This window comes from Martes martes (assembly GCF_963455335.1).
Source record: "Martes martes genome assembly, chromosome: 11".
Classification (NCBI taxonomy): Eukaryota; Metazoa; Chordata; class Mammalia; order Carnivora; family Mustelidae; genus Martes; species Martes martes.
The window spans coordinates 67,178,760-67,189,424 of NC_137899.1; the positions used below are offsets into that span (position 1 = coordinate 67,178,760).

The window sequence follows — 10,665 nt, forward strand, 5'->3', positions numbered from 1 at the left end:
CCCCTCACTGACCCTCACAGGCCTCCATCCCGGGGCTGCAGGCCCTTGTGCGGGCCCCGTCCACTCACAGAATGCCCTTGACCATTTCTGAATTGTGGGGACTGCGAGCGCTGACCTCCATCCACCCAGCAGGTGTTTATGGAGGATCCACGAGGTGCCAGGTCCTGGTGATGGGAAGCTGCAGCTCATCAGTAAGCAAAGCCCGCCCTTTGGAGTCTTCTGCTTCATTCTCCACATTGCTGTTTACCAGCTGTGGGATTTTAGGGAAGTTACTTAACCTCTCTGAGCAGCTGAGTCCCTGCCTGGTGGAGAGGGGTACGAGTGTCCATCTCACGGGTTGTGACGATTAGGAAGATGACTCTCTGCTTAGTCGGGGCTTCCCCTCCCTTCACTCCCCAAAAGATAAGAGCCCCCCCCCCCGCTACCCCCCTGCCCCCCGCCCCGGCTACACCTAAAACAAATTGGCAGCATGGGAAATCTGGGGCAGCAGGCAGGGAGGACACATGCTGTGGCTTTTGGCGTATGCTTGTGTTTCAGAAACAGTCCCTGTGCATATGATCTCAGGACCCAGTGCAGAGTCCCCCGGCCTCCTCCCTGCTTCTCCTGCCTCTTCCCCCAGGTTGGGGCTGAGCCCTTCCACGAAGGAGACTGGTCTCCAAACTAAGTGATGCCTTCTCTTCTCCTGCAGGGGGCTGGGTTCTCTGGATTCCTGTGGGATGCCACAGCCGGTGTGGAGCTGAGAGACGCCAGCTCGCAGGAAAATTCGCCTGGTAATGGGCACGGGAAGCTGCTGGGGCCCAGCCCGTACCTTGCACGGTTCAAGGTACCATTTGTGTTGCTGTGAAGGTCTACTTCTAAAATGGGGTTGGGGGGGAGGTCCTGTTCTAAACTGTGATCCAGAGCAGCCTCATCTACTCTGTCCCAGGGTCAGGTCAGCACGTACTCTTGGGGTTCCCTTGGCTGATGAAACTGTCCAGGGCAGGAATGAAGAGGATTCTGGGGGACTCTGACAACTCTGGCGTCTGGGCTGAAAGGAGAGCAGGCAGCTGGCTCCCAAACCTAACACACATCAGAATCACGTGGGGAGATTTTCTTAAAATCAGGGATTCCTGGGGCACCTGGGGGGCTCAGTCAGTTAAGCAGCTGCCTTTGGCCCAGGTCATGATCCCAGGGTCCTGGGACTGAGCCCCACGTCAGGCTCCCTGCTCAGTAGAGAGCCTGCCTTTCCCTCTCCCTCTCCCTCTGTCTGCTGTTCTGCCTACTTGTGCTCTCTCTCCATCCCTCTGTCAAATAAATAAAATCCTTAAAAAATTCAGGGGTTCCTGGACCCCACCCCAAACACACGGAATTTCTGGGATAGGGCCCGGGATGGCCCATTTTTCAAAGACACCTTTAGGGCCTCTTCATCCCTCTGACATTTGGAAATCACTGGATTAGAGGACAGCAGCAGTTGTCTGGGGACCTTCTCCTGACTATGGGAAAGGGGCTCACCTTCAAGGGGTCATTGGGTTCAGAGGGGATTCTAAAGGAGCTTCTGGACTGTGGGGTAAGGGAGGACAGGGGGAGCAGCAGGCAGACTGATTTGAGGGCTCTCTCTGACACCACCCCCCCGTCCCTGGGGAGTATACCTGAACAGCAAATGCTCAGACGCTGGGCACAAGGAGGAAGAAGAGGCCAGCGGCCAGCAGGTCACCCAGTCGGCACTCAGCTGACCTGAGCCCCCGGGCACTTCCCGGTGAAATCACAGGGCAGGGTGTGAGTGGGCCCCCGGCACAGAGCCTAGCAAGCCACTGCTGGGTGTTTGAGGAACCCCCCACTTCTGTGTGCTCCACAGGGGCTCTGGAGCCTGAGCATTCCCTCCAGCCACAGTGTGGTCTCTGGCAGCCCCTGGCTGGGGCAGTCCATGTTTGGGGCACTGCGTTGGCTCTTGTGGGGGTCTAGCCCTAGCTCCTGCCCTTGGCTGCAAGGCTGTTGGGGTTCTGTGCACGCACACACACCTGGGGCATCTGCAGGTTGTGCTAAGGAGACTGAGGTGTAAAATCAGCCACTTACCATCGTTGGATCCCCCTCACACCACACTGGGTTTCTCGTTTACATAAAGTGGTGATGCTTCCTCTGACCTGACGAGGCCACAGCCAGACCAACCAGTGTCGCTCACAGGCTGGCTGCTTCTAGTGGCCAACGAGAAAATGCTACCGTGTCCTCATTTGCTGGCCCAGATCCTTCAAAGTGCGTAGACAGGCCTTCAGCCCCCCGCCAGGCTGGATTTCCCAGCCTGTGGCCTCACGGTGGTTCCTCTGTGGTCAGAGCCACCGCTGCTGAGAGCAGTCCAGGCTGGGGGTGGTGGGCAAACCAGGGTCACATGTGTAAGATGAAACTGCAGCCTCCACTTCCTGGGGACTCCCCCTACACCCCCTTCCTCCCCAGCAGTGTTTAATGTTTGTTGCCACGACAAACAGAAGGGTGGGGTTGCCAAACCCTGAGCAGCTGAGCAATACTGCCATACTCAGGAGACCAGCTTTGACTGCACGTTCCTGTACCTGCTCGCCGTGACACGCACCCTGGGGGTGCACCTGCCCGCCACGGCACGCACCCTGGGGGTGCAGACTGGGCATAGCCTGTGCTGCTGAGGTTCAGCCACGTTCCCTGTTTGACATATCTGAAATCCGGTGAAAGCGAGCGTCAGGGCAGAGCAGTCTCTGGAGGGAAAAGGAGGCAGAGGGGTGGGTGGGCTGGGGAAGGAAGTGGGTCCCAGAAGAGGGTCCTGGCAGAGGGATCTCAGCCTGCCCTAGAGGGTAAGAACCCAGTCTTGGTTAACAACCAGTTTCTAGAACTGCTGCTGCCGCCTTCTCTGTCGTTGCTTGGAAGGAAAAAAACAAAAACCCAAACCTGACATTTCCAGATGTGCCTGGTTTTCTGGACGCACAGTTGGAGTAGGGGATGTGATGTGGGGGCGGGAGGGGGGTGGATGGACTGACAGAACAAGATAGGTTTTGGTCCTCTAGGTGCCTCAGAAAAAAATCCAACCCTGAGCCACCTTAACCCTTGGGGTGTAAGCCAGCCTGGTCCGCGTTCGCCGTTGTCGGCATGGTGCAAGAAGCTATCGGTAAGCGGGGAGTCACGAATACGGGAAACAGGGACGTCTAAGCCTGTGCCTGCTGCTTTGTCTCCTCTCGCCCCAGGTGGGAAGTAACGACTTGACCCTTGTGAACCTTCACCTGGCAGCCTTGATCCTGCCGGGGAGTGAGAATCCAAGCAGGAATCACAGCGACAGCCACCGCTTGGCCAGCTTTGTGCAGACCTTGCAGGAAACCCTGAAAGGTAGGAAATGCTCTTTCTCTGTGACTGGGCCCACAGCTCCCACTTCTGAAGGGCAGGCACGGAGTGGCCTCTTCCAAGCATCGCTCCCATCCCTTAGGCTGACCCGGCTGTTGGCTGTGGTGTATCTTGAGGGCACAGAAGACCACCATCCCTGGGCATGGTGACATCTGTCTCAGGGGGCCTACCACACATGTCCTGTGGTATCAGCTTTGGGACCCTTCTAGCCTCCCTTTGATGGAAAGATTGTGGGGGGAAGAAGGGAGGATACCTTCCCTTGTGACCAGTCCTCCTGGTTCAGCTGCCCCTGTGGGGTGCTACCTGCAGATTCTCACGTGCTCATCTTGTGAGAGAGAGACCATGGGTGACAGGGGACCGGGGAAGTCCTGATGAGCACAAGTAGAGTTTTTCTTCTTGGTGGGATACAGGTGACCCTGAAGGAGCCCTGGTGCTCTCAGGAAATCTGGTTGTTCATCTTTGCTCCTTCATAGTGTAGGACCTGGACGAGCCTCCCATATCTCTTGAAGCCTGTCTGGTCAGGGGATGGCCGGTGCTCACCTCCCAGGGGTGCCCGGTGGGCATGGTGACTGTCTGTGGATGAATCAGGCACATAGTAGGAGCTCAGCGAGCAGGAACTGACTCAGAAAATGCCAGAACACTGAGAAGAGCAGAACTTCAGGAGAGAGTCAGTTCTCTGGGTCCCGGCTCTGGCCCAGCCTTACAGAAAGTTCTTGTGCGCAGGGTTTACCGGGAAGGAAACGTTGACGCTGCTGCGAAGACTGGGCTGGTGTCAGCTTGGTGGGGTTCTTCAGAGCCCTGCCCTTCTCTAGGTGAGGGTTTCTGGCTGGAGTTCTGGAATTCTTTTCCATGCTTGCCGATATTCTCTAGTTTTCTAAGCCTATTGCATGCTAGATCGGCCCCTCACGTGGTGATTCATGAGCTATAAAAATAATTAGGTCAGGGCGCCTGGGTGGCTCAGTGAGTTAAAGCCTCTGCCTTCAGCTCAGGTCATGATCCCAGGGCCTTGGGATCGAGCCCCGCATCAGGCTCTCTGCTCAGCAGGGAGCCTGCTTCCCCCTCTCTCTCTGCCTGCCTCTCTGCCTACTTGTGATCTCTGTCTGTGAAATAAATAAATAAAATCTTTAAAAAAATAATTAGGTCACATTATAAATTTGCATCTTAAAAAGGTGTCTTGGTTGTAGTAAAGTATATCCGACATGACATTGACCGTCTTCACCATTTTTAAGTGTACAGTTCCGTGGCGTTAAAATCATTTACATGGTCTTACAACCACGCCCTCCATCCGTCTGCAGAACATTTTCTTCTTTCCAAACTGAAACTCTGCCCATTCAGCATGAACTCCCCGCTGCCCCCATCCTCAGTCCCTGGCGACCGCCCTTCTCCTTCCTGGCTCTGAATTCGGCTACACCAGGTACCTCCGCTTAGTTGGAATTGAGCGGTGTTTGTCCTTCTCTGGCTGGCTTTGCTTACGTTAGGTCTTTATGGTTCATCCATGGTGTAGTCCGTGTCAGAGTTTCCTTCCTTTTTCAGGCCGGATACTATTTATTCTGTTGTCTGTCTCTACTGAATTTTGTTTATCCACTCGCTGGCTGATGGATCCCTGGGTAGTTTCAGTCTTTTGGCTGCTCTGAACATTGATAAACAACTTACATTTGAACCAGGATGTGCTGTGGCCAACATTCTACTTAACTTAGGAGTTTGGGGGGCTAAAAAAAAAAAAAAGTTTAAGCCAAGATACCTCATCGAAGAAGCATCCCTGTGGGAAATTGTTCATGCACAGCTGGTTTCTAACCTATTCAAAGGATGACCTGATGGCCTTTAAAATCTGGACGTTTCTATCATTCTCCACCTCAAGCCCTTCTTTGCCTGTATGTAGAAGCAGGAAGGGGAAATTCTGGTTCATAACTTCTCTGGTAACGTCTCACTGCTTCTTTCCGGCACCTAGAGAGTGAGCAGGTCATTGTACCAAGTTGCCAAGGGGACTGTTGACCTACAGCCTGTCTCACCTTGGCTAGTCCAGGTATGGACGGTGACTACTGTTCCCTGCGCCCTTGTGTTTCTAACTGATATCCAGTGAACGGGGGGTGACACAGCAGACCCAAGGGTTCTGGAAGCCCTGCAGCCTGCCCCAGGTGCAGGGGCAAATCCATTATTAGCAGAGGTGGCGGAGCTAAAACAAAGACGAAGCTTTTTATTCCACAGCCTTGCATCAGAGCAAACAGAAGCGATTTTGATTAGCAAACTCTGGGCCTTTCTGCCTTTGTCTGGAATGCGTGTCTGGGTTGACATGAGCATGTGTGCTAGGCCTCTGTCGGAGTGTTCTTCTTTCAGACCCCCTGGGGCTCACTCTGTGAACTCCATAGAGTGAAACACAGTGTGCGGTAATGCCTGGCATCTGGGTTGGACCATCCCTCAGTGGGGACCAGCTCCTGCTGTTGCCCCTGGCATTCTGCAAATCTGGGCACTATCTGAGGAAATCAGCCCCAAGCATTCTCCCCTCACTCCTGAGAACCAAGGAGCCCACCCCTAGGGACCCCAGGCGGATGGTGTTCTAGGAGGGTTCAGGCCTCCTCAGAGGCAAGGACCATGTTGATGTCCTCAGTGCCACCAATTTAACGGAAAGCAGATAAGTCCTGGGAGACCCGGATGTGCCCATTCAGAAAAGGAGCTATTATTTTCATTCATGAAGTTACACAGAGCTGGGTTTTTTGACCTTTGACACCAGCATCTCGCCTGGTTTCAGAATTGCCTTTTTTGGCCCAGACTTCTTCAGGTGTGCATCCCAGTGAAAACTTCCCATTGTATGTAATGTTCTGCCTCCGTTCTTGTAACCTTCAGTTTTTCTTGTCATTTAATAAATACAACATCGTTCTTTCCTTTCAAAGAGTCCATCTGCATTCTGGGGTTTTCCTCACGCCTCATTCATGAGTTCATTGCATACATGTTTATCGACTGTCTGCCAGGCAGCAGACCCTGTTCCAGGCATGGGGGATTTTGTGACGAGCAATCACCCATGTCCCTGCGGCTCTACTGTTCTAGCGCTTTGTGAAGAGCCTGGGACTTGAGGGCTGGTCTGATGCATTGGAGCGAGCCATTCAGCCTCTCAGAGACTTAGCTCCTTACCTCTGGAGAGGGGCCCACACCAGGTGAGGGCTCTTGGATGGGCATTAGACCAGTCGGGTAGGAGTTCTCAGGTCTGCTTTCCTGTTGAGGTTGGCACTGATTTCTCAAGACAGCGAGAGCTTGCCCTGCTGTAGGCACCAAGGCTGTTGAGATGTGGCGTGGAGGTACCGTCACACAGTGGGGCTGTGGGAGAGTCTTCCTTCCCCTTGGCCTCCAGCGGTGGGAGTGAGCACTGCAGTGCCCGAGTGCCCTCTGCTGGCGGCTTGTGTCATTTCACTTCAGATTTCTTTGCCTCTAGCCATTATTGCTGCAACATATTCACGTTCAAGAAAAAAATTTGCTGAGTGTCTCAGATACCTTTGGCTCTCATTCATGAGCTGCTTTCCTCAAAGCCTCCCTTGCTAGTTAGGACAGGAACCCTGCTCCCCACAATAATGCGGCTTCCCTGAGGGAACCTGGAGACAGGAAGTGATGGTTAGGCAAAGATAATGGGAATCCAAGAGCCTAGCTGGGGTCCAGTGTCTTCTCGGAATGTCTGCTCCATCTGGGAAGTACTTTGTGATGATTCCACTTACTCTAATGTACATCAAACAATGGTAGAAATGCTGAAAATACTCTAAAGAGAAAACATTTCCACTCTGGCCCTGTATTAGTCGGTGAGGGCCGCCATAACAAAATACAGCAGTCTGGGTGGCTTAGACGATAGAAACTTATTTCCTCGCAGTCCCGGAGGCTGGAAGTCTGAGAACAAGGTGTGCGCAGGGGTGGTTTCTCCTGAGGTCTCTCTCCTTGACATGTAGTTGGCCACCATCTTGTATCTTTGCACAGTTTTCCCCACTGCACTCAATGAACGTTTGTCAAGCTCTTATGAAATATCCAGTCAAGACCCTCAGGCTTTTTCTGCCATGAGATTTGGAACACATGAGCTGGAACGGGGGTGATCTCCGCATCCCCCAGCTCCCCTTTTCCAGATGTGTTACTAATCTGCTCTTAAAGCCTTGTGGGCATGTTGGAGTTTTGGGGGGTTTTTTGTTTGTTTGTTTGTTTTTGTTTTTTTGGTTTGTTGGTTGCACAAGGTATTTAGAAAAATTGGAAGAATGAGAACCAGATAGATGCACTCCTGACCCTGGGGAGTCCAATCAGAGAATTGAGATCCCACATTGTGGGCTGTGATCAGTTTTGGGTTGACCTACCAGCACCTCTTAAATGCCTGCTTCTCCTTCTTTCCACCTGCAGGAGAAAAAGACATGATTGTTTTAGGGGACTTTGGCCAGGGTCCTGAGAGCAGTGACTGTGATATCTTGAGGAAAGAAAAATTCTACCACCTGGTCCCTGCGCACACCTTCACCAACATCAGCACCAAGAATCCCCAAGGCTCGAAGTCTCTAGACAACATCTGGATCAGTAAAAGCTTAAAGAAGGTCTTCACAGGTAAAGCAGAAGTCCCTCGATCTTTCTCCTGCTCAGAAATGTTGTAAGAGAGACTTGTCCAAACTGATCGTTCCAGATCCTTTGGTTTGATGACTCTGGTCAGGAGTTCTCCTACCTCCTCTGTGGGCGATTTACAGGATTATATATGGTTTAGGCTCCTCTGTAACCATCATTCAAATAGCCACTCTGAGGAGTGAAGGGGGCTATGAAAAATGGTGAAAAGGCATTCACTGATCTTCAGCAGGGGCAAACCTGGTTATAGGCCAGCAGAGTACCAGTTCTGAGAAGGGCCCATAGCTTACTCTAATTTTAAGGACACTTGGTCATTTAGCAAGCATTCCTCAAGCCTCCTCACATTCAGGCGCTGGGTTGTGGCCTGTGGTTTCCTGACACGCTGTCCGTGCCCCAACGAGCCGCTGCTGAGGACGAGCGGACACGTCTCAGAGCATCGTGGTAGGATGTGAGACACACTTCACCTGGACCCCACGAGGACTGGGGTGCGGTGGGTAATCTCAGCGCAGCAAAGCAGCCCCAGGAACCCCCAAACCAGTAGCCTGCCGAGCAGACTGTGGGCCAGGAAATATTAGTCAGAGACAGGGCAGTGACAGGCAGTGTCTCTTGATGAACAGCAGGAACCGTGGTTCTCCATCCTGCCTGGCTGCTTTGCTAAGTCCCAGCATGTTATCCATATTCTGCTTCAGTGAGATGTTTAACATCTGTGAAAGCACCCATTCTGGAGTTGGCCTGGGAGCACCTCGTGGGCAGCCAGCTCTGAACTCCTCAGCAGAATTTCCAGTCCAGGCTGCGTCACCAGCTTCTGGCACCTCTCTCTGGGTGCCGGTTTTCCATTGGACTGTGTTGGGGGCGTGTCTGCAGGTAAAGGAATGGGTCTCGGGGGGAGTGGCGATCATCCAACTCGGTGAGACACGGTTTGCGGAAAGGTGCTGCTCGCCAGAGGCTGGCCCCAGGCTGCCTCAGGCTGCCCAGCGTGCCAGGAGGGCATGCTCTCATCAAAAGAGAACACAGGGCCAGAAGGAAGTTAGAAATGATTTCATCGGTCTCCTTGCTGCGAAGTTCTAGAAACTCAGGTGCGGGGAGGAGCGAAAGAACTGAATAGGCAATTTGTAGGACTTCTTTGGAAAAAAATGTCATTGTGTATGTGAGAAGACACTCAAACATCACTCATCGTCAGGGAAAGGCAAATCAAAACTGCAATGAGATATCACGTCTTTGAGAGACATTTGACCCTGCGTCAGATATTTATTCTTGTTGCACAGATTAGAAGAGGTGTATGGTGAGGAGGAGGTCAACCATAGGCCGATGGGTATGGCAGTAAGTGGGAGGCCCAGCCTCCGGGGGACTTCGGTGTCTACACAGTAAGCCCTCGCTTGTGCAGAAGAGCAGATTGGCTGAAACCTGTTGTTTGCACTGGCAAGCTGGGTGTCTGAGGGGTATTGACAGGGCATCCTGGCTCCCAGCTGCAGCAGAGGTCTCCACCTGCCGGTCCGTGGCCCCAGCCAGCCCCAGGCGTGATCTCGGCATCTCTCTTCCCTCCCCCTGCAGGTCACTGGGCAGTAGTGAGAGAAGGCCTCACGAATCCTTGGATTCCCGATAACTGGTCCTGGGGCGGTGTGGCTTCTGAGCACTGCCCCGTGCTCGCTGAGTTTTATGCTGAAAAGGATTGGAACAAGAGGGAAGGCCCTCGGAACGGCAACGGGGTCACCTTGGAGCGGAGCGAAGCCAACGTCAAGCACGAGCGATGACGGCACCCATAGGTCTCTCCACCTCTGAGTCTGGAGGGCCCCAGGCGGGGGAATCCACCCTTCCAGGTGAAGACGCGGAGCCAGAACTGCGTCATGGTCTTGGGCCTGACAACACTAGCCCCTGGGCCTCGACCTGCCTGCCTTCTCTGTGGACGTCCTTGGACCTCTTGTGGGGGAGGTCCCATCAGAAGCACAGTGGGGGACCGAGGTGTCTTGTAATCTGGGGATGCCGTCCACTCCTGCAGACGCAGGCCGGCCGGCCGCCGCCGGTGGCGGTATGCACAGAACCGTGACAGGGCTGATGGGGCCGGAGAGGGTGGTCTCAGGCTGCTAGGCCAGGTCTGAGCCGTGCCAGAAGCGCTCGTCTCTGACCACCGGTCCATGACGCTCTGGCTGCAGATTGCGTAAAGCTTTTAACTGTGACTGAGCTGAGCACTCTTCTCAGATATTTTGAGTGGTGATTTTTAGTTTTGTTTTGAAAAAATAAACAGAGATGAATGTGCCTGGTTGCAGTGAGCGTCCCGGGGGTGGGCCCTCTGCCTTCGGGTGTTTTGTGCCCAGTTCCGGCACCTCTTTGAGGCTGTGGTCCAGGCACCTGCTCGTTTACACCCCCTACTTTGCAGAGATGCCCCCCACACCGCTGTCGACCCCCTGAGTTTACTATAAAATCTTCCTATGACCTTCTCCCTCCCAGCCTGTTCTCTGTCTTCTGACCCCTGAGCGCCATTTGTGTGTCTGGCCATTCAGTGTCGGTTCCCTGCGCTGGGGCAAGAATTCCAGAATGATCCTGTTTCCTCCCTCCCTCCCCACCCACTTCAATTTTCAGTCTGGTTCCTAGCCCAGAGCCACCCTACGGTGATTCTGAGGATTCTCTGTTGATTCTAGATCCACAGGAAGCTAAGCCTGGGTGTATTGAGGGAGGCTTCATTTTTGTGGGGATTGGGGGAGGGGGCAGGGAGACGAGCCCATGTTAACAGCCACAAGGTATCCCTTCCTTTGCTGGCATGGT

The 10,665-nt window shown here is 53.6% G+C and overlaps 1 protein-coding gene across 3 annotated transcripts in view; it reads left to right on the forward strand.

Moving 5' to 3' along the window:
- Positions 1 to 10,340, forward strand: part of EEPD1 (endonuclease/exonuclease/phosphatase family domain containing 1) — a 109,336-nt gene extending 98,996 nt beyond the window's left edge. For 2 of the 3 annotated variants that reach the window (XM_080818361.1, XM_080818362.1), the window contains exons 5-8: positions 689 to 823; positions 3,183 to 3,321; positions 7,699 to 7,893; positions 9,457 to 10,340. In XM_080818361.1, the coding sequence (XP_080674487.1) occupies positions 689 to 823; positions 3,183 to 3,321; positions 7,699 to 7,893; positions 9,457 to 9,656 (669 nt within the window). In that variant the 3' untranslated portion in view covers positions 9,657 to 10,340. Of the gene's footprint in view, positions 1 to 688; positions 824 to 3,182; positions 3,322 to 4,059; positions 4,149 to 7,698; positions 7,894 to 9,456 lie in introns of all 3 variants that reach the window. The other variant, XR_013967645.1, reaches the window with a different exon arrangement.
- The last annotated feature ends 325 nt before the right edge of the window (positions 10,341 to 10,665 follow it).